The following is a 22,809-nucleotide window of genomic DNA, read 5'->3' on the forward strand; positions in this document are numbered from 1 at the left end:
TGGGTCTACCACCCACCATGGCTCAAAAATATTCAAGGAAAAAGAATAATAAAATAATACAACAACAAAAAAATCCAAATAAAAAGTCAATATGCTAGAACAACTATAATATTAGGTCTTATAAGTATCAAGAGGTGATTTAAAAGTATGGAGGATATGCAAATATTATAACATTTTATATAAGGAACTTGAACATCCTCAGATTTTGGTATCTTTGGGGGAAAGGGGGTATCATGGAATGAATTCCCTGTGGGTATCAAGGGATGACTGTCCGTTCAACACATTAGATACACTCCTCTTTCCCCAAGGATCAGAGTTGATGGGAAGTTAGCAAAGGAAAATTTCCCAGAGGAAATCCATATCATTTTTCATTTCAACTGGCCAAGTTTTAGCCTTTACATTAATTCATGTGTACTGCTTCCTTCTGAAAGTTTGAAGACCAGGTCTCCTGGCCAGACACATCATGCCAAGTGCTTTTCAGAATGTATGGGCAGATGTGCCATATCTTGACTCTGCCATTCCCACCCTCCATGGGCCAACAGTTGGTTCCCTCTAGTCTGAGATGGAAGAAGGACCAAGTGGGTAACGATCTGCAGACAGTGCTAGAGGACTTGTGTAGTGACTCAGTAAGGGGAATAAAGAAATGAATGGCGATGTCAACAACCTCCTTGAAAAATCACAGGAAGGTTTCAGATACCCCCAAGATGTGGAGTGGCACTCAACGTTTTTAAGAAGGTGTAATAAAGTCATCTTTTCTGTGTCTTTCTCTAGCTTCTCTCTTGAGTCTCCAAACATACAGGGCTGTCTGTTTCGCTGTGTTTTCCTTTGGTTCTAAGGAACTTTTTTCCCCTGTGGAAGCAAATCCAACAATCTGCAGCTTGAGCTTGAGAAGTTAAAGGCAAAGTGTGTTTTTGGCATGATCAGGCCTACAGACAAAGACCAGTGAGTGACGTGTGGGCGTTCATACAAATGACCACTCACATGAAGGTGGAGGAGAAACGCTGTTCTAGGACTGCCATGTGAGGTTTTAAAAGATGAAATGTCAGAAACATTAAAAATATGTACTTAAAAACATCTTTCTTTCAATGTCAGACTTGCAACAAGTTTGAATTTCTTTGGCTCTGCAAATTTTTTTCATTTTTTTTTTTCCCCCTGCGAGCTGAAGATGATCCTTTAATGCTAGATTTTTCCACTTTCACTCTGAAGGCAATCTGGCCTACATCTTTGCTCCATGAGTGCTGAAATGACTTTGACATGCATTTATTTGATCTGTTGCACATGGGCCAGGAAAGAAAGAATAGAGGTTGGAATGAGAGTATAAGTAGGAAGTAAACAAATTTTTGATCTTTTAAGAGCTTTAGAAAAACGGAAGAACTGAACAAATAAACTAAATGGGAAGTGAGTAGGCAACTGTGTTAATTCCCTCCCGCCCCCCGTTCTGTCTCTGAGCATAGCGTCGCTAAGCCTGGGCTCTGGGGCCAGTGGCCCAGTGAGTTCCAGCCCCACCTGTCACTTATGACCTTGGATCAGTGACATTAATCTCTCTATGCCTCCATTTCTGCATCCATAAGATGAAGATAAAAATACTATTTACCTCATAGGGTTGTGGTGAGCTAATATATGAAAAAGGCTTAAAAGGGTGCCTGGTATGTAATAGGTACAGCGTATTTCTTAGCTGCTGCTATTTCTTCCTTTCTAGTAATTTCCTGGGTCTGTGGAGATGTGAGGAGGGGAAAGAATAATTTGAAGAAAAGTCATGTCCAACCTCCACTGGGTTATTTATTTGCAATTTATGGCAATATTGTATATCCAACTAACTTATGTCTATCGCCTCATGATTTTTGAATAGCATTAGAGTTGAGTACAATAATGTTGATGAAAACTTGAATCTTTTGACTCATTTAGTTATACATTTGTGTTTGTTCATTTATTAAATTTTTATTTGAGTATGTCACTAGGCAATTAAAAAAATCTGTACAGAGCAGAGGCTTTTTCTCCTAAGGAATTATAGCCACTTAGTTAAATGGTATAAACCATTAACAAATAACCAGAGTGTTCATGTTTGTAAAATTCTGAGAAATCCTAATAAATAAAACTAACCAGAAATATATGGTTTAGGGAAAATATTTCGTGAGAAAATTTAGTTTCTATACTAAGAAACCGATAGCCATATTCATATATGCCATCAGTCTTCTGACTGTAGGTATTGTCATACCACTCTTATTTCTTCATGCCATCTTTACCAGTAGTTTCCTTTGAAATTGCCTGGCATTCTTTTCTTCTGTTATGAACAGAAGGTCTCTATTTCAAGCTTAGATTGAACACGTTTACCTCAAGTCATTCAATAAACATCTACAGAATGGTCGCTATGAACTAAACACTCTGAGTCTATTTTACGTAAAAACAGTTTAGGGATTACAAATTACATGGATATAGATCATAATTTTCTATTTTTTGAAGTATTTTAACCCACAATATATTTACATATTTTTTATTTTGGATGTTATTTAACCCACATTAAATTAAAATGTTTTTTCATTTGTCATCTTGGCTTTACTAAAATGTATGAAGTATGTAGCCACTCTTCAAAATAAGGAATCTGACAAATATCTTCTCTTGAAAATCAAATGGTCATTCTTTTGCAAAGATAATGATCCTTTAAAAAATTTTTTGTTCTCAAAAGCATGCTCATGCCTTACATGTTTTTCAACTGCTGGCAAAATTTTATCAGACCTTCCAATATATTCCACTAAGATCACTTATGGCCATATGTGTGATGGTAACCAAAGATGTCCAATAAATGGAAAAATTTTGAGACCACCTGGTACACCAAAAAGAGAACTTACTATTTGACCTTAGTCAGACATTTAGTCCTCTGGGGCATAATTTTCTCATGACAAAAATTAGTAGTATATTTTGGTAAGAATCAAATGACCTTTAACATTCTCTTTCATTTAAAGTACTAGGATTCTAGATCTATGCACTCCAATATGGTAGCAACTAGCCGTATGTGATTACTAAGCATTTCAAAAGTAGCTAGATAAATTAGTTTTATAGTGTCTCAATAGTTTTAATTTTGAAGATAAATATAAGTTTATATTGTCTTAATAGTTTTAAATATTGTCTCAATAGTTTTAATATTGGAGACAATATTTTGTCTCAATAAAAAATTAATTTCTTTACTGTTTACTTCTTGAGCCACTTTATTTAAAAACATTCTGAAATGTTCTATAAGTGTAAATAAAATACACAGCAGATTCTGAAGACTGAGTACCAAAAAATGTAAAATATTTTGGATATACAGGGTTAAGTAAAAATATATTATTAAAATGAACTTCATTTATTTTTTAATGTTTTAGTGTGGCCATAGAAAAATTTAAATTACATGTATGACTTGCATTATATTAATATTGGGCTGCACCTGTCTAAACCTTCAAAACAAAGGGATCAAAATCCATCTTTAATGGCTTTTAAATGCCTAATGGTCAACATTTCAATACTGAGATCTTTATATCTGTAAAAGTCAAGTTTCTCAAGGTAAAGGTCCTATTTATCAAAAACTAGTAAACCTTGCATGTGCAGATATTTCTCACCAAACTCCTCTTCAAGTCACCTTCTGTCAAGGTCCTGTAAAAATGGTATAGTTACAATATTCAATGTTCAAATCCCATGGGATCATCTCAACTATATAATAAAAGATGATCAGGAAATAAACCAAAAGGTTAAGAGTGATTGTTTCCAAGTAGTAGAGCCCTCAGTGATTTTTTTCATTCTTTGTTAGTCTTTTCTTTTTCTTTCAATTTTTCAACAATGAAGGTTTTTCATCAGAAAAATACATATCTTTATATTTTAGCATGCTTTCATAAATTTTATAAAAATCCCAAATATGTAAAAAAAAGACCTACTTCAAAGAAAATATCCCCAAATGCTTCAATCTGCTTTTCTACATTTCCAAATTTCTACAGTGAATAGGTTACTTCTATCAAGAGAAAGAAATACACTTTGTTTAAAAATTGCAATATCCACTCACTCTTTTAACCTTAAACCTGAGCTAATTTGCATCTGATTTTCTTAGAACTCCTGAAGCTTTTATCTCTTATATTAGACTGAATAGTAGGTACTTTAGATGTTTACCTCAATCTTGATGCTAATATACATAATTTAATATTTTTATGAAAACTACCATCAAACAGAACAGCATTTAGTGACTGTCTATGTAGGAGATGGGGGAAAATACCCAGAAGGTATTTTAGTATGCAGGGCCACTGTGCACAGGGGTTTAGTGTCTCTTGCAAATATGGCCATCTAAAGGGATGCTATTCACATCCACATCCTACAGCAACAAGGAAAACAGTCTCCTGCGTGTGGTCCAGACTAGTTCATACAGTCGCACGCACACTCAGGGGGCTCCAGTGCATGTGTGTACACACATGCGAGCATGAGCACATGAGTGGGTGTGGTTGTGCCCTATCCCAGTCCTGCTGAGCACCCCTTGTAGTTGCTCCCCTCACCTGCCCTCCAGTCTGAGAGGCTCCAGATCCATGCCCCTATGTGCCTCAGGTTCCATGGGAAGTGGACACGGAGAGTGTGCACTGCTGTGATGTGTGAGCCCTGGTGTCAGTGTGTGGGCAGGCTGGAGCATGGGCACACACAGCCAGGTGGGCTGTCTGCCCTGCTGGCTCTAGGAAGGGCAGTTCTTCTAACAACTGGCAGAACGGATGAACCTAGCAATGATACACTCATTCAATATTTTTTTCTTCTTGAGGAAAGGTTTTTTGATCCAATTCCTACAAGGCAACAGCCCTTCTGGCTATGTCACTTTAAGTATGGCAGAACTCACTGTTAGTAGTAAAGATGACTTCTCCCTCTTGGGGGGTGGGGTCTGTATCCTGGACCACCTGCAAGGCTCCCACAGTCCGGACAGCAGGGTCCAAAGTGACTGAGCTTTCATTCACTGTTGTGTCGCTTGCGCCTGTGATCTGGTTGGTGGGTGGACCTCCCAGAGAGCCCTCGAAGTCAGTGGGCAAGTCGTCCATGCAGTCGGCATTGGGCTGATGGGGTAGAAAAGGATCTGTTCTCAGTACATGCCATCCACTTAGAGAGTAAATGTCTATAAGCCTAAAGATTCTGTCGCCATGAAAAAATTAACTTCTTTATTGTTTACGTCTTGAGTCACTTTATTTAAAAACATTCTACATATAGCTTCTGTAAGATTAACATAAAAAGATCTTCCAAAATTTCCTTTCTAAAGGTTCATTTTAGATTGAAAAGATTCCTTTTTAATTTTTAGGCTAAAAATTGAAGTTTTAATTCAAGATAAGCACAATCTCTACATTTAAATAATTACTTAGGGGGAGTATGTGAAATTTATTTACAATGAAGGCACTTCCTTCCATATAGTATCATTTATGCCACACCTAGAATATAGCTGGTAGCCTGATCATTATCCCTTAAAACTCATGTGTTGTTTACAAATATACTAATGATATGAGAGTGGGAGGGAGGATAGAATCTGAGTCATTATGGTTTGTTCATTAAAGATTCATACATACCCTCAAACACACACAAAGCACAGGGTAAGGCTACATTTAAGAAAAACATAAGCCTAAAGCCAGCTATAGAAAAACATCCCTATGTCCTTAATATGGTATTGATCATACATTTGTCAAATCCTCTAAATTAAATTCTTAGAATCATAAGACTAGGGTGAGACCCCCTTGTTCAATTGCCCATTGGTTACAGGACACTTTCCTCTTCAATATCATTGACAGCTTCCCTTGAAGAACATAGTAATGGGAGCTCTCCGCTTTGCAAGGCACTCTGTGTTGGTCAGAGCATTGTTGGACTCTATTATTATTGGGCAAGATCTTACGCTTTGCAAGTTTTACTCTTTTGTCTCAGTTCTGCTGGTTTGAAGTAAAAATGAATATATTTCTATCTCTTCCACAAACAGCTTTTCAAATGACTTTCAGTTGTTCTGTCTCTATACAAACTCAAAATTATGTTTAAAAGGTGGTGGTGGAGGAATATTGTCTTAAGCAGTATTAAGAATAGCTGTTAATTTCTTTTGCTCTGGTCTGAACTTCGGCTTTGTCTTGAAGGATGATAATTACATGGTTTTACACTCCCAAAGTAGGCAGAACATCATGGTCAGGATTAGGGGAAGAGAACCCTGGATTCACAATGATTGAATTAACATCATAATGGCTGTTGTTTTCCAAGTTCATCAGAACAGAAAACCTACAACTCCTAGGGAACACAAAGCTAGAAATGCAAAGTGCTGGGCTCTTGTCCTGGTGTTCTGCTCTTAGCTGTGTAATGCCAGTCTCCTGAGCTCCACACCTGTGTCCTAACAGTCAGCTGGAGAACTCTACCATTCCATAAATCCATCAAATTCAGCTCATTCATTTCTGTCCTGTATTCTTTCTTCTTTTTGCCCTCTCTAGCTGTATTGGAAGGGAGCCAATTCACTGAAACTCAATTTGTCAAAAGTCGATTCATAGAATAACCAATTCACTAAATTTACTAAATTTACAGATTGACATTGGACATGAGCAAGTGGGTTTATGAACATTCTCTTCCCATTACCAGTTTCCCTATCTACTTACAATCTCTTCTCCAGTTTATTTCAGTCTGCACTCTCTCATCAGAGCATTCTTTAAAAACAAAACAAAACAAAAAAAACACCATGGGCTGGGCACGGTGGCTCATGTCTGTAATCCCAGCACTTTGGGAGGCTGAGGTGGGCAGATCATGAGGTCAGGAGATGGAGACCATCCTGACCAACATGGTGAAACCCCGTCTCTGCTAAAATATAAAAAATTAGCCGGGTGTGGTGGCATGCACCTGTAGTCCCAGCTACTCGGGAGGCTGAGGCGGGGGAATTGCTTGAACCTGGGAGGTGGAGGTTGCAGTAAGCCAAGATCGCCCCACTGCACCCTAGCCTGGTGACAGAGCAAGACTCTGTCTCAAACAAAACAAAACAAAACAAAACAAGCAAACAAACAAAAAACAAAACCACTACAGGTATGTTTCTTGTCTTCTCCCAAGGAAGGAATTACATGCTCCCTGGTAGGACAGAGGCAGATGCTCTAGAGTCTGGCCCCAGCCTACTTTTCTGACCTCACCTTCACCCTTTGGAGACATGGAGCACACCATACATTCTTTCCTCTCAACACTGTAGCTTATATTGTCCCCGTGCTCAGGATGACATTTCACCCAATCACCCTCTTTTTCCTATCCCAAGGTCTCAAGTTGGGTCCTGGTGAATTCCTAATCACCCTTTAATTCTCAGGTCCACTGTCCCCTTTTCTAAGGCATGTTCCCTCCTAGGAAGGCATCTTTGATCCTGGAAGCACTTTATAAGGTACTTCTCCCATGCTATATGGCTATTAGTTAATGTGCTGATCTCCCTCTGCTAGTCCCCAGACATTGTAAAGTGAAGCAACCACACTCTGCTGACTTTGGAGTCCAAGCCCCTACCTAGTGCCACTGACAACGAGTAGGTGCTCAGTAAATGTTGACTTGGAAATTTGATCTGAATCTCAGATTTCTGCCCTGGAAACTTGGGCGTGTTAATATCTGCCCTAAATCAATTAAGGGAGGATTTGAGAAAATACTTGAAAAACTGTAAAGTTTTATTCAAAGATATGCTGTATACAGGTGTTTATTAAACAAAACCAACTATGGGGGGGTGGTTTTAAGATTTCACAGACAGGGTACTGTGCAGGTTGTTTTTTTGGCCATAAATACTTAAATGTAATCATATGCAATAATAATGGACATATTTTTCAAAATGTTGCTCTAGCTGTTGGTATTGTTCTTTGTATATTTTCTTAATTTTGATGTAGTTTTTTTTTGTTCTTCATTTTGTGGGATAGTAGGAATCGTGCTATCTTTAACAGAGTGGGTAGAGGGCAAAAGAGCTAATTAGCACAGCGAAACTGTCAATGGTAGCAAGCACAAATAATTTGGCTTAGATATAATATTTAATAGACCAACTTTACAGAACCTCACAGATTACATCCACTCTACATGGTTCATCAAATGGAATACTACTTTAAAAAGAAACCAAATCTACATACCTTTAAGAGAAGTCACAATCATAAAATTTAAAACAAGATGTCAAATGCTATCTGCAAGTGAAAACTGCACAGGTATTTAAATTCAAGTTAGCATGGGAAACCCCTCTAATAAAGCAACTGCTAAATAGAATCTTGTGAATACACCAATTATACAGGATTTTGCATTCAATAAAAATCATCAGCCTATTCCTATCAGGATAATAGTGATAGAAGGTGGTTGCTGGCATATGAAAGTCCCAGGTTATATGGTACCTTAGAGGAAGATTCGCTGAAACTGTATTCTGTCATTCTACCAAGATAGACCTAGACCTGACTGGATAGAATGGAGGGAGAAGCACCATAATGTAGATCAAAATGCTTCTGATAATAAAGGACTTCCCACTCTTTGCATTCAGTCTTATATTTCCCTTGGCAAAATATAATAGAAAATGATACCTATTGTTATAGGAATTGTGTGATCAGTGAACTGTGCTCTCATTTTCATTGTAGAGAAATCACTTACAAAATAACATCCTCAGTTTCTGACTTTCAGTTTATTTGTCTTATACCATGGGTATAGATACAAGGACACTCTGTTAAAACAACAAAAACAAAACCAAAAACCAAAAACAATATGCCACCTGTATTTGAATACGCTAGATCAGGATTACAACCAAGTTGTTTGTGAGTTGACACTACTCAAAGGAGAATCAGGATGAAATTCATAAATATGATTGTGTAACTGGCAGCCTTCAAGGCTGTGAAGGGCTGTAACTCCATAGACATTTATTGAGCACTTAGCATATGTAAAGAATGCAGAGATGAAGCATCAACAGACATCAGTTATCAGAGAGTGACAAGCTCTTTTCAATTTTCTTTGAAGAAGAAGAAATGGAATACATGGAACATAGGAAAATTATAGACAGTTTGTTTAAGCTGCATAAAAAGGGTTTCAGTTTGATATAGGAAGTCTTTTCTAATTGAGAAGGCTGTGAGCTTGCCCAGTGAAATGGAAGTCATCTTGTTGATATAATTAAGACATAGTGCTACCCAATGGTAGAAGGATGAAGGGGAACAAAATCCAAAATTCCTCCTAGATCCTGACTTTGTCCTTCCCTAGGAGAAAAACAGAAAAAGGTTGGGAGGCACAGAAGGTATCCATGGATGCCTTCGTGCTTTGTGAGAAGTAGCACAAAAGTGCCTTCTTCTTCAGGGAGGATGTTCTGTTTCGTGGGGGCAGGCTTGGATGTGTATAATGTTCTTGTTCAGCTGGCCTTTAAAAATCTTTACCAAATCTAAAAGATGCTATTGATGTTTATTTTTCTGACAGTTCATTGTGCTAAGTAAAATCCTGTCCAAACTTAGTAGGCATCAAACCATGGCCAGAATGCCCAAATGCAAAAAGTTAAAATGTTATTAATCTTGGAAATAAGAGAAAAGGCCACCCAATAACTCTTCTAAAAATAATTAACAGCGATATTTGCAACTTATTTACAAGTAGCTTCTGCAGAAGTTATACCACCACTGAAAAAGTCTGGAGTCAAATACTCTTCAGTACAAAATTGAACGATGGATGCTTGTTAGGTTCCATTGTCCTTACCAGAGAGCAGTGGGATTCGCACTTAATATTTCTAAAAATACCCTGAACAACAGGAACACATCAAAGGATGCAACTGTCTCTGTTTCACTGTGAGAACTGTGAGGATACTAAAGATTTTGGAGACCACAGACACACATACACACATTTCCCCCTCCCCTTAAAGACTCAGTTACAGACAGAAATGTGAAGAGTACAAAAACTGAGCTCAGCTTTCTAAGTCACCAGTATCTGGCAGAGCTGTTGGGTTTTTACTGATGTTTCGTATTCCCTGTAATTGATTTTCATCATGAATGCATTATGCATTTATAACTGGTCTGAAAATTTAATGCATTGTCTTTAAAATCTAGCTTAAAGGTACAGTCATACAAGTTGATTTGTGTTCAGAGTATCAACCATGGAAGTCATACAGCAGGCATGGAGGCAGCTGGCATAGGGTAGAAAGTTCAGCTAATGCATGTCCTCATAATGCTTCACGTGTGCCCTTTCCAGCAGAGCTACTCTGATATTCCTAAGATAATGAGTCCTTTGGCATTAAAGTAAACCTTTGATATGGGATCTGATCCTTCTTCAGTGACATCTTGAGACTATTAACATTCTCTTTATTCTCTGCCATTAGCAGTGAGGAGTGACGATAGGCAGGTGGCAGCAAAGTGGAGGGGCTGAGGGGGAGCTGGTATAGGCATTTTGTTTGTCTGACTTCTACACAGCACCGTATGGTTTCTCACATCTCTCAGTGTAGTCCTTGGATTTGGTGGCCTGCCTTGCTTCCTGCCCTCATCGCTGAGAGGGGAGAACATATAGCAGCTGGTATCTCACCACCCACCAGTTTGCAGGCTTCACCTGATACAGTCCTGGGAAAGTCTCCCTGGAACATCAAGCCAGCTGGCTGATTCTCTTTGTACAGGGGAGAGACTAAACTTTAGAAAACATTTAGTCTCTGGGGGAGTTAACTGGGGGAACCCGTTAAATTAAGAACTAAGTACTAGCATTAAGTAGCTCTGGCTCTGGTTTCCTGTTCACTCAAAGTCTCCACAGAGATCTGAGTTGAGCTGAGGCTCTGAGCCTGACTCTCAGCCTCTGTCCTCCCCTCGCATTGCTGGGAGGTGCTCGCTCCCTCTGAAACCCAGGTGATTGTGGGGCAAAGCATGGCTTACGGATCTCCCTGATGGCCGAACAGGGGTGATGATGATGCCAGAGGTGCTCAGTGTGCAACTGGTCCGGGGTGTGTCTGCTGCCATCCCACCTGCCCTCCATGCTGCAGCCCAGAAGAGAAGCCAATGAGCTGCACAAGTGATACCTTGATTCACAGACAAATACGATGGACATGGTGAAAGATTGGGATGTCCTCAGAGAAAAAGTGAGGGGAGAAATGCTTTCAGACATAGGAGTTCTCCTGGAGCCTTGTAAGATGATGTGATTGCTATGTGTGACTGAGGGGACACAGAACATCCAAGTATAGTGTTTTCTCCCTGCTTTGGGGGCAACGCAGAAAGACAGACATTATGATGCTGTAGGCTGTGCTGTGCTTACCGGGATCCCTAGGGCTTTAAGAATGTTCATCTTGCACATGGGACAGGTGCGATGATCTAGAAGCCAGGGGTCAACACAGGACTTGTGGAAAAGATGCCTGCAATGAGAACCATACATCTTAGAGCGGCGATAACTGCAGAGACTACCTAGTCCACCATGGCCCAGGGACTCATCCAAGGCCACGCAATTGCTCAGTGGCAGAGTCAAGACTCAAACATCCATCCCTAACTTGTGGACCAAAGTGTTTCCTGTTATACCCTGTGGTGATATAGTCAAAGTCTGTCTGGATCCCAAGACTGTCCTATATAATTTGCAATGGAGGCTTCCAAGTTTCAGAAAATGTAGAGAATGCAGAAACAGAGATTTTTCTCTTTCTCAATAGGAAGAAGCTCTAATGAAAAAAATGCAAGTGGGGAAACTTGTACACACCTTGTAGGATGACTTGACTGATGCTACTTTAAAAAAATACGCAGAATTTCTTTTCCCACAGTCAGTAGACAACTGCAGCGTAAAGGCTGATTTCCATTAATATTTGGGATCTAACACAAAAGGGCAAAAGAACTCCTGGAAGCATTCAGTAACACCAATGCCATTTTAAGTTGTTTTGGCTTCTGATTGTCAAATCAAAAGCCAGAGTAAAAGGCTCTGGGGTTTCATGTGGGTAGCCGTCATATCTGTGCAGTTCATTCACTCAACTACATGGTCATTCCCATGTGCCAGTCGTTACTAGCTTTTGTCTTTGTGGCAGAAGGGGGCATTTGGTGGCTATAGGAGGGCTTCCTAACTGAACTTTCTCTGAACTTGGCTTGAAAGGGTCCACTCAGAGATGTCAGAAACTCCTTGAGTCAGAAGCTTTTCTTCTAACTCCCAAGACTCCAGACCACAGGCAGAAGTAGTCAGAATTTCCTGCCTGGGGTAAGAAGAGAAAGAACTATCTGTTTTAAGCATGAGGACTTCCTTAGGACATTCCATGCATGCCTGACTCCCTTTCTGTACCCCCTGCCTGTCACCCCTCTGCCATGGAACACTGTTCTTGAATATTTCTACTCTGTTCTCTCACTTGCACCTCCTTTTGTTTTAACAGTTCTGAAAACCTCATTTGCTTTGTGTTGGGCTCAAATGCTTAAAAAGTACCTCCAAATTAGAAAAGAGTTCAGGGAAGTTCTACCTTTTAAACTGGAATTAGAAGAACTCAAATGCCAAAGATGAGATTGGCTGCATACAGGATATGATCAGATTGGGGATTAGAAGAAAGGACTGTAGCAATAAGGATGTGTTATTATGTTTCCAGATTATTGTTTAAGATGCCCTGCAGATTTACTATGATATGGTTTGGGTCTGTGTCCCTGCCCAAATACCATGTTGAATTGTAATCTCCAGTGTTGGAGGTGGGGCCTGGTGGGAGGTGATTGGATCACAGGGGCAGATTTCCCTCTTGGTGCTGTTCTTGTGATAGTGATTTCTCAAGAGATCTGGTTGTTTAAAAGTGTGTGGCACCTCCCCACCCCGCTTCCTTCTGCTCCAGCCTTGTGAAGTGCTGGCTCCCTCTTTGCCTTCCGCCATGATTGTAAGTTTCCTGAGGCCTCCCCAGAAGCCCAGCAGATGCCAGCATCATGCTTTCTATAGCCTATGGAAACGTGAGCCAATTAAACCTTTTTTTTGGAGTTTTGCTCTGCTGCTCAGGCTGGAGTGTAGTGGTGTGATCTCAGCTCACTTCAACCTCTACCTCCCAGGTTAAAGTGATTCTTATACCTCAGCCTCCCAAGCAGCTGGGATTACAGGCGCCTGCCACCACGCCTGGCCAGTTTTTGTATTTTCAGTAGAGATGGGGTTTTGCCATGTTGGCCAGGCTGATCCTGAACTCCTGAGCTCAAGTGATCTGCCCACCTCAGCCTCTCAAAGTGCTGGAATTACAGGCATGAGCCACTGTGACTGGCCTAACCCTATTTTCTTTATAAATTACCCAGTCTCAGGTATTTCTTTAGAGCAGTGTGAGAACAGACTAATACATACTACTTGGAAGCAGTATATTTCATTCACTCATCCATTCCCTCCTTTATCTGTGCATTCATGCAACAAGTAGTATATACAAAGAACTGTGCTTAACACAGAGAATCAGCACAATGGTGATTTGGCTCCTTCCCTCAGGAAGCACAGCAGGAGAGGCAGACATTAATAAAATAATATAGAATAAAGTACTTAGTGACAACAGTGTTAAGTATTACATTAGAAGAAAAGGGAGTCTGGAGAAGGGGCTTATAACTGGGAGATTTATCCTAGTTGGGGTGTTCAGGGAAGGGCTCCCTAACAAAGTGACAAAGCTGAAACTGAAGGGCTATGTGGGTCATGGTTTACATAGAGGGGAAGGGGAGGTGGAAGAAGGGTGAATGGCTCATTCAAGAGCCCAGGGAGGGAGGGGGAGCAAGGAGAAGGGGGTGTCTGGCATCCAAGCTGGATAAAGCCATTCCTTTCCTCGCACTTCCAAAAAGGAATGTTGGCCTCCCTATGTTCAGGATCTATGCTCTGTATCTTTATTTTTATTCCTACATATTTCCTGCTGGTTCTAATTCTCTGGAGACTCCTGACCAATATATCCTCCAATTAGAGTGGAGGATTTGCCCTCTATGAGAGCAAAATCCTTGTTTGCTTGATTCACTGCTGCATCTCCAGCATCCCCAGTTCCTGGCACACAGCTGATGCTCAAGTTCCTAATCTGAACTTGCTCACCAACTGGTGTTGCTCCTGGGAAGAAGTCAAACACTCTGGTCCTTTGATCATTCCCTGGAGGCAGGGCTCTGCTGTTTTCTGTACATGGGCTGAGTCAGAATGACAGCAGGGCCATTCATTAGCCATTTTAGCACTCAAATAAGATGATTAACATCCCCAAGTCTCAGTGGCCTGTCTGTAGGATGCAGAAGTATCTACTACAGCAGAAAAGCCTTCCCCAGAGTCTCTGATCCACAGACACTGGTCATTGTTCCCAAACACCCTCAGTTATTTGTATGCACTGGTCATTCTTATACCTCCCCTGGATGCTTAGCTTCATGTGTCAATTTGGCGAGACTGTAGTATAGTCATTCAATTGACACAAGTCAAGATGTTGCTATGCAGACATTTTGTAGATGTGGTTAATATCTACAATCAGTTGACCTTAAATAAAGGGAATGACCCTCAATAATCTGGGTGGGCCTCATGCAATCATCTGAACTATCTTAAGAGCACAGCTGAGGTTTTGGTTGGGCGCAGTGGCTCTTGCCTGTAATCCTAGCACTTTGGGAGGCCAAGGCAGGCAAATCACTTGAGTTCAGGAGTTCGAGACCAGCCTGGCCAACATGATGAAACCCTGTCTCTGCCAAAAATGCAAAAACTAGCTGGGTGTGGTGGTGTGTGCCTGTAATTACAGCTACTTGGGATGCTGACGTGGGAGAATTGCTCGAACCTGGGAGGCAGAGGTTGCAGTGAGCCAAGATCACACCACTGCACTCCTGCCTGGGTGACAGGGCAAGACTTCGCCTCAAAACCAACCAACCAACCAACCAACCCACCAACCAACCAACCCATCAACTAACCAACTCTGAGGTTCCTCTGAGAAGAAATTGTACTCAAGACTATAGCATTAGCTCCTGCCAAGAGTTTCCAGCTTATAGGCCTGTCCTGCAGACTTCAGGCTTGCCAGATCTTACAATCACATAAGCCAATTCCTTGAAATTTCAACCTGTATCTATATCTCCATTTCTATATATCTCCTGCTGGTTCTGTTTCTCTGGAGAATCCTGACCAACATATCCTTCCAATTAGGACATAAGCTGTAGGAGAATAAAATTCTGGTTTGCTCAATTCGCTGTTGTATCTCCAGGACCTAGAATAGTTCCCAACACACAGCTGATGCTCAAGAAACATTTGCTGCATGAACAGATATTTATTTACCCAAGGACCTAGCACTCCTCCCTGCCTCCACATGGTCAAGTCTCATTCATGCACTCTTCCTGAATCTCTGTTATACTGGCGACTTTTCTTCTCTCAGCACGGCTCCCTGCTGCTTTGGCTCATCATCGTTTTCTCCGTATCACTTCAATGGCATCGAAACTGCTCTCCACGATGCCCGTCTTTTCTTGTTCTCTTCATCCTACTCATTGTTGCCAGATTTATCTTCCTAAAATATAGCACTGGTTACGTCACCCCCTTGTTCCATTCTATTCTGTGCTGAGAGCTGGGTACAAAGATGAATAAGACAAGGCCCTGCCCTTCAAGGCAGCACCACAGTCATTTAGCGATTCACTGTTAAGGACAATGGAAAGGCCATAGAAAGGTTGCACTCCTGGATCTGCTGGTTTTTTTTTTTTTTTTGTCTGTCCTAGGCAGGCTACCTTAGCTATCTAAGATTCAGCTCCTCATCAGTGAAATTTTGTCTTACAGGTATGGGCTTCATGAATGAATGAGTCTCTGTGTGTGTGTGTTTGGGGTGTGGGGGCCAAGAGAAGCGGGGGGCAGGGGAGAGAAATAATACCCATAAAGCTTACAATGTAAGTCCTGGTACTCCTTAATTGTAAACTACCACAAATCTTATTAATACCACTGTCATTTCATCTTATTTTTAAGATATGTGATTACTATGATTTCTACTCTTTCGTGTAACCTTCCTAACATGGAAAGCAAATAACTACAAATTTTTAAAAAATCAGAGGGAGAACTAAGGGCAAAAAAGAAAAGCTGCTGAAATGCCACATAGGGCAGTCAGGCTTATTATTAACTCACATACATTTCTTTTTGGTACCATATAGACCATCAAATATGAAAACTTTATCCTTATAACTGGGATTGGAAAACAGTATTTTTCTTCCTAAGTGGAAAGAAAAGTAAAAGTCAACAGACTAAATAAATAAACAAAAGGATAGGGAAAGGATCTGGAGTTTAGTGAAATGCACGTTAGTAAACATCTTCAAGGCAAAGTCCATCTCATCTTTTTTGCAGGATTCACAGGATAGCAGTGAACCTTCCCATGGTTTAACAAGTGCTGAGTGAGAAAGGACATGTGGAAGACAAGATAATCCATCTCTTAACAATCCCGACAAATTGGAAATACAACAAAGAGTTGGCCAAAACTGTTTTCTTTCCTCATTCACCAAAGGGAAGCAAACATTTTAAAAAGAGTTCTTCAAACACCCGACAAAAGAGGATGCAGACAACTGCATAATGATGCAGAGATGATGATGAATAATAAGTTTTCACACTTTTTGGCAGTAATGACAAACCAAGCTAAACTAATTTCCACATCTATTGATTCTTGTTTTCTGCTGTTCTTTCACCTATATGTGTGATTCCCTCCCCAATTTAATGACATTTTTTTTCCCAGCAGGAGAGAGAAAAGGCTGTCCTGTCTTTTCCATCTTGTTCACTTTTGTAGGCACCGTTGGACCCTAACACCCTGCAAGTGAGATTAGGACCCTGTGGTTTTCCTTTGGCAACAATGCAAGCTGTCTCATTCTCCTTAGTGAAGTGGTTAATAAAAAATGTGAATCACTCAGGTACCTGTGAATCCCATACTCCAGGCAACATGAATTATTTTAAAAAGATACCTAGTACTTCTATGCATACCTGAAATGTTTCTGCAGAAGCTCTGAATCTTATTTGCAAAACTGTCAGTAAAGAGTGAATTTTTAATTAATGAACACTGACATTAATGTCAGTAATTAATGAATGCTGACAGTATCTACCAGTTATTGTATCCCTACTATGTACCAGGCATGTTACATACATAATTAAATCACAAAAGCCCTATGAAGTAGAAATTATTATTTCTGTCTTATGGAAGAGAAGGCTGAAGCTCATTAAAGTAAATTATCCAAAGAGCTAGTCAGCTGCAGAGCTAGGATTCAAACTCCAACTGACAGTATTTTTGCCCACTCTATACTCCTCACCCCATCCTCCAGCTGTCACAGGTAAGGGGGGTAGTTGGAGGTATTCAAACTTTTATTCTTTCCCAGTGTATTTCTTTGCTCCACTTAGCCTCTCTGAGCCTTAGTTTCTTCACTGATAAAATGAGGATAACAAGAGCACCTATCTGAGGCACCCAATACTGTCATCCAGTACATCAGCTCTCCATCTCTCCAGCACATGGGGAGATGACAAGCTCTCTTGGTGGTGGCTATGGCCATGTGACTCACTCTGGCAGATAAATTATAAAGAGAAATGACAGATTTCACTTCAGGTCATGGCACTTAATTGCTGACCTATCAATTAACAATGTTTGAGATAGTAACTGCTTTGTCAGCCTGACTGCCATGAGTAGATACCCTCTGCTGACACACAGTGGACACAAAGCATGCGTGAGAAATCCTTGCTGTGTTAAGCCACTGAGAGTTGGGTTTGTTGTTGTTACTGCATCAAAGCTTAGCCTATCCTGACTAGTAAAAACCTTATGGAGGCTGTCGTAAGGGTTAAATGCTTGTTTGTAAAGTGCTTCATTAGTAAGTGTTCAGGGGATAATAGTAATATTAACTATTTTAAATGATGTTGGTATAACATGCACAGTGACAGGTCATAAATACAAATAAAACTGCTACTGAATTCAGCAAAGGGAGAAGTTTGTGAACAAATTAAAAGGCTATGGGATACAGTAAGGCCTTTTGTACAGCCTAAAGTGTGGGAAGAACTTTGAAGCATTTACAGTGGAGGAAAGAAATTCAAAAAGAAGGGATTTACATGAATCAACATATAGAAGAAGCACAAGTTGAGTTTCCCTCGTCTGAAAACCCAAACTCTGAAATGCTCTAAAATCTGTAACATTTTGAGTGCCAAAATGGTGCTCAAAGGAAATGCTCACTGCAGCATTCTGGATTTTGGATTTCTAGATAAGCGGTGATTACTGGTAAGTATAATGCAAATATTCCACAATTTGAGATGTGGAACACTTCTGGTCCCAGGCGTTTTGAGTTAAAGGATACTCAACCTGTATCATGACATGTATGGGTTGAAATGTAGGCTATGTTAAGTGGACGAACAGAAAATGAAGTTGGAAAATATGATTCTAAATCAACATTCTGAAATAATCTAGATGGACTGCACAGGAAAGAGGTATGAATGGTGAAGAAAATAATCATGGACTTGAGTCATACTTTTCCCTGTTCTTTGTGACGGTGAACTTCGCATCATTAAGCTATTTCCTTCTGTACTTTTCCATCTGTCTATGATTCCTATATAGGAAGTCCTTCTAATGGGGATGATCTAGTCATCACTTGCTATGTGGTGTTGATTAAGTCAAGTAAGCAGACACCAGTCTCGTCCTACCATATACTCAATCCCACTCACCTAGTGCCACACTGTGGGGATAATTCTGCTAACGGGCTTGATCTGAAATGGTTGGACCAATTATTTAAGAACATTTTTATTTATTTATTTTTTTAAATTTGTTTATTTATTTATTTGGAGATGGAGTCTCACTGTATTACCCAGGCTGGACAGTGCAGTGGCGTGATCTTGGCTCACTGCCACCTCCGCCTCCCAGGTTCAAGTGTTTCTCCTGCATTAGCCTCCCAAGTAGCTAGGACTATAGGTACACACCACCATGCTTGGCTAATTTTTGTATTTTTGTAGAGACAGGGTTTTGCCACATTGGCCAGGCTGGTCTGGAACTCCTGATCTCAGGTGACCCACCACCTTGGCTTCCCAAAGTGCTGGAATTACAGGTGTGAGCTACTGTGTCCAGCCTAAAAACATCATTTTTTAAAAAAGAAAACAAACGGAAAAAAGAGTTGAACATAGAACCAGTAGTAACCATATTCTGGCTGTAGTTAAAAACATAATAACTTTGTTTTGGCAAGCAAATATAGCAGTTCCATCTGATAGAGCAAAAAAGAAAAAAAAAAATGCAGTAAAGGAAATTGTTGCTCACTGCATAAGCACGGTCCTTCTGTGAAAAGGCTGTTTTCTTTCCAGCCTCACAGTAACAAGTTTGGAAAGTAATATCCAGAGAACATACAGAGGACGTAAAATTCTTAAAACTTGGCTAAATTTGATTTAGTTTCCTTGAGGTGTTTAGACATTTTGCTTAGAGTGAGAGGGGGTTTCTGAAGCAGATTTTTTAGTCAAAATTGTATCCCTGGAGGTATGAAAGTACAGCAGGGCATCCTCCCTGAGCAGGGATAAGTGTGGCCATGGTGTCAACTCCATAGCCAGTGATACAGCGCTGGCCCAGAAGTCAGAAAATCTGGCTTTACTTTGGGTCCTGGGACCAACTTCTTTGAATTAAGGTTTTCTTTCAGGAAAATAAAGGGGCAATAATTGATACCTGTCCTATGTATATTATAGGCTGGTCTGAGCTAAAATTAGACATTATATGCAAAAGTGCTTTGTGAAGAGTAGAGTGGTTTTCAAAGTTAAAGTGTTATAATAAAGAACCATTTATTCCACACAGCTCTGCATTGTGTTAGATTTATAGCATGAAAGAAAAACCAACAACCTAAAAAAAAAACAAACTATATCAGATCCTCTTGCTACTTATGTCAATTTCTTTTTAAATTACAATGGAAGAAATGTTTACTGTGGGAATGCAACCTGGGAGAATTGCAGGACCCTCATTTTATAATGTATCTCGCTCCTTGGGTTTCTGGCAGAGGGAGGCTCTGTGCTTAGAACTTGACTCTGGTCTAATTATATCGTTTGGCTGGGGCAGCAAAGCTAGTTGGCATTCATCCTGTGTGTCTACTTGATTAATATAACTGGGGATCAGGACATTTGAAGTCAGAATGCCATATTTAACGAGGTTATTACAGTGCAAGACTTCTGTCCTAAGGCAGCATTTGCTGTGTTGAAAAACAACATCATTTACAGCACTGCCATCTCTTTCATGTTCCCTTCCTTTATTCTCTTAATTAAGTGATATCTTTTACACATGTAATGTTGTACACATAAAAATCTGAAGTAATCAAAAAATGATAAGAAAACACTTAGCAAACTTCAAATTTAGAAATACTGTGTAATTTTTACTAATGTGTAAAGTGAACTATTGTTTTTTAAATTCTAAAACATAGCTTCTTTGGTACTTAAGCTTTTTTCCATTACTTTAAATGAAGGTATAATGTACCATAAAATGCATAAACCTTAAGTGAGCTTGATGATTTCTTAAGTGTGTGTATGTTCACATACATACTACCCAGATGAAGATATATGCCATCCTATCACCTCGGAAAGTCCTCCTGTGCCCCTTACCAATCAGCACCCACTCTCTGCCATGTAACCATCATTTTAACATCTGTCACCATATATTAATTTTTCCTGTTATTGAATTTCAAATGGAATCATAAAGTATGTATTCTTTTTTGTCTAGCTTTTTAAATTCAAAACAACGGTTTTCAGATTCATCTGTGCCTTGGTGTACATCAATAGCTTGGTTTTTTTATTGCTTAGTAGTATTCCATTGTATGGGTGTACCCCAATTTGTTTGCAGATTGTTCCATTGTTAGACATCTGTACTGTTTTCATTTTTTTGGCTATTATGACTATATGTGCTATGGCCACTCTTGTATCAGTCTTTCTGTTAATATATGCATTCATTTCTCTCGGGTGTATATCCAAGAACAGAATTGCTAGGTCACAAGGTAGGGTGTATTTAACTTTAGTGGAAACTGCCAAACAAATTTCCAAAGTTGTTGTGCCATTTTAAACTCCTCCTACACTGCCTTTTAATTTAGCCAAGTATATAAAATTATGTTCTTGGAAAAATGGGTTTAAAAAATAGTTTTCATAACCTATTTGAGTGAGATGCCATACACCAGCATAAATTTTCATATAAATTTGAAAAGAGTAGTTAATTAATCAGTTATCTTATTTCTTGATAGGGAAGGATTAAAACCAAGGAGGAAGAGATAAAAACACAAATTCATTAATTTTATAGCATAACTTTAAAATTGTTAATCAAAAAGTATCGTAAAAAATAAACATACTTAATAAAAAAAGATTCACCAAAAACACTAAGACAAAATGTTAAAAACAGTATCATATTTTATCAATTCTAGGCTGTATCATTCTCCATTCCCATTTTAACCTATCTAAAATTAGGAAACATCTTCCAATCAACGACAATTTATATTAAATATGATATGATGTAAAAAGAACTTGTGTCAGTCAATAGTAATATATCAAAGAAATTAAAGACATGAGAATTAAAATTACCGTTATATTTGGCTGTCAGATGAGAAAGATGCTTTAAAAATTTACTACTCCATGGTTCTGAGAGACTGCTAGCATAAACACCCTCACATAGTGCTAGTGAGGTGTCAATCATCATCACCTTTCACGAAAGCAATTGGATACAATTTTTAAAGATCCTTTAAAATTCCTTTCAATCTAGTTAAGTTCACTTTTAGGAATGTATCTGAAGGAATAAATACAGAATAAATATATAAACAGCTAACCTCATGATTTTATAATGATGAAAAACTGGAAGCAATTTAAATGCTGACCAATGTTGGAGGGTAGTTAAATAAACACTAAAAATGAACTATTATGCAACTACTAAAAATTTTTAAATAGTTTATTTATTTATTTATTTTTGAGACAGAGTATTGCTTTGTTGTCCAGACTGGAGTGCAATGGTGCGATCTTGGCTCACTGCAACCTCCACCTCCCAGGTTCAAGCGATTCTCTTGACTCAGCTTCCCGAGTAGTTGGGATTACAGGCACCTGGCACAATGCCCATCTAATTTTTGTATTTTTAGTAGAGACGGGGTTTCATCATGTTGGCCAGGCCTGTCTTGAACTCCTGACCTTAAGTGATCCGCCTGCCTTGGCCTCCCAAAGTGCTGGGATTACAGGCGTGAGCCACTGCACCCAGCCAAAAAATTTAAAATAATTTCTAAAGTTTTTAAAAAATGCTTTTTATTGCTGAATGAGAAGAAAGTAGAAGAAAAACAATATTAATTGCTTGATTCTACAATGTTTAAAAACATAAAAATATTAATATATGGGCCGGGTGCGGTGGCTCAAGCCTGTAATCCCAGCACTTTGGGAGGCCGAGATGGGCGGATCACAAGGTCAGGAGATCGAGACCATCCTGGCTAACACGGTAAAACCCCGTCTCTACTAAAAAATACAAAAAAACTAGCCGGGCGAGGTGGCAGGCGCCTGTAGTCCTAGCTACTCGGGAGGCTGAGGCAGGCGAATGGCGTGAACCCGGGAGGCGGAGCTTGCAGTGAGCCGAGATCCGGTCACTGCACTCCAGCCTGAGTGACAGAGCAAGACTCTGTCTCAAAAAAAAAAAAGAAAAAAAAATTAATATATGTGTATTATAAAAATTAACTATGCCAATATTAATAATGATTATTTCTGGGTGGTCAGATTATTTTTGTTTACTTCTTTATACTTTTCTCTGTTTTTGACATTTTGCACAATTAGCAGTGAAACCTTGAAAGTTATTTTTAAAAAACACATTTATAAACAGCTATAAAAAGATTGACCAATTCATAACATGGGCATAAAAGAGTAAGTCAAATCCTATGAAAATCAGCTAATATCCATCGCTCTGTTTTAAAAAAAAGGAACTTAGAAAAAATCTGTTCCTAATCAAGCCTATGTAACAGGCACGGCAGGGTAAAATCAGGACAGGCCATTTCTGCCTGG

At 39.4% G+C, this 22,809-nt stretch overlaps 2 protein-coding genes across 3 annotated transcripts in view; one reads left to right on the forward strand and one right to left on the reverse strand.

The window, feature by feature from the left end:
* LOC117085953 (uncharacterized protein C11orf98-like) overlaps positions 1-22,809 on the forward strand; it is a 135,777-nt gene that overhangs the window by 95,853 nt on the left and 17,115 nt on the right. The gene's annotated exons all lie outside the window — the stretch shown is intronic.
* RNF150 (ring finger protein 150) overlaps positions 1-22,809 on the reverse strand; it is a 282,044-nt gene that overhangs the window by 49,028 nt on the left and 210,207 nt on the right. Inside the window, 2 exon segments of the mRNA XM_033215333.1 lie at positions 4,841-5,051; positions 11,194-11,290. Of these exon segments, the coding sequence (XP_033071224.1) occupies positions 4,841-5,051; positions 11,194-11,290 (308 nt within the window).

This window comes from Trachypithecus francoisi, unplaced genomic scaffold (genome assembly GCF_009764315.1).
Source record: "Trachypithecus francoisi isolate TF-2019V2 unplaced genomic scaffold, Tfra_2.0 Lachesis_group1, whole genome shotgun sequence".
Lineage (NCBI taxonomy): Eukaryota > Metazoa > Chordata > Mammalia > Primates > Cercopithecidae > Trachypithecus > Trachypithecus francoisi.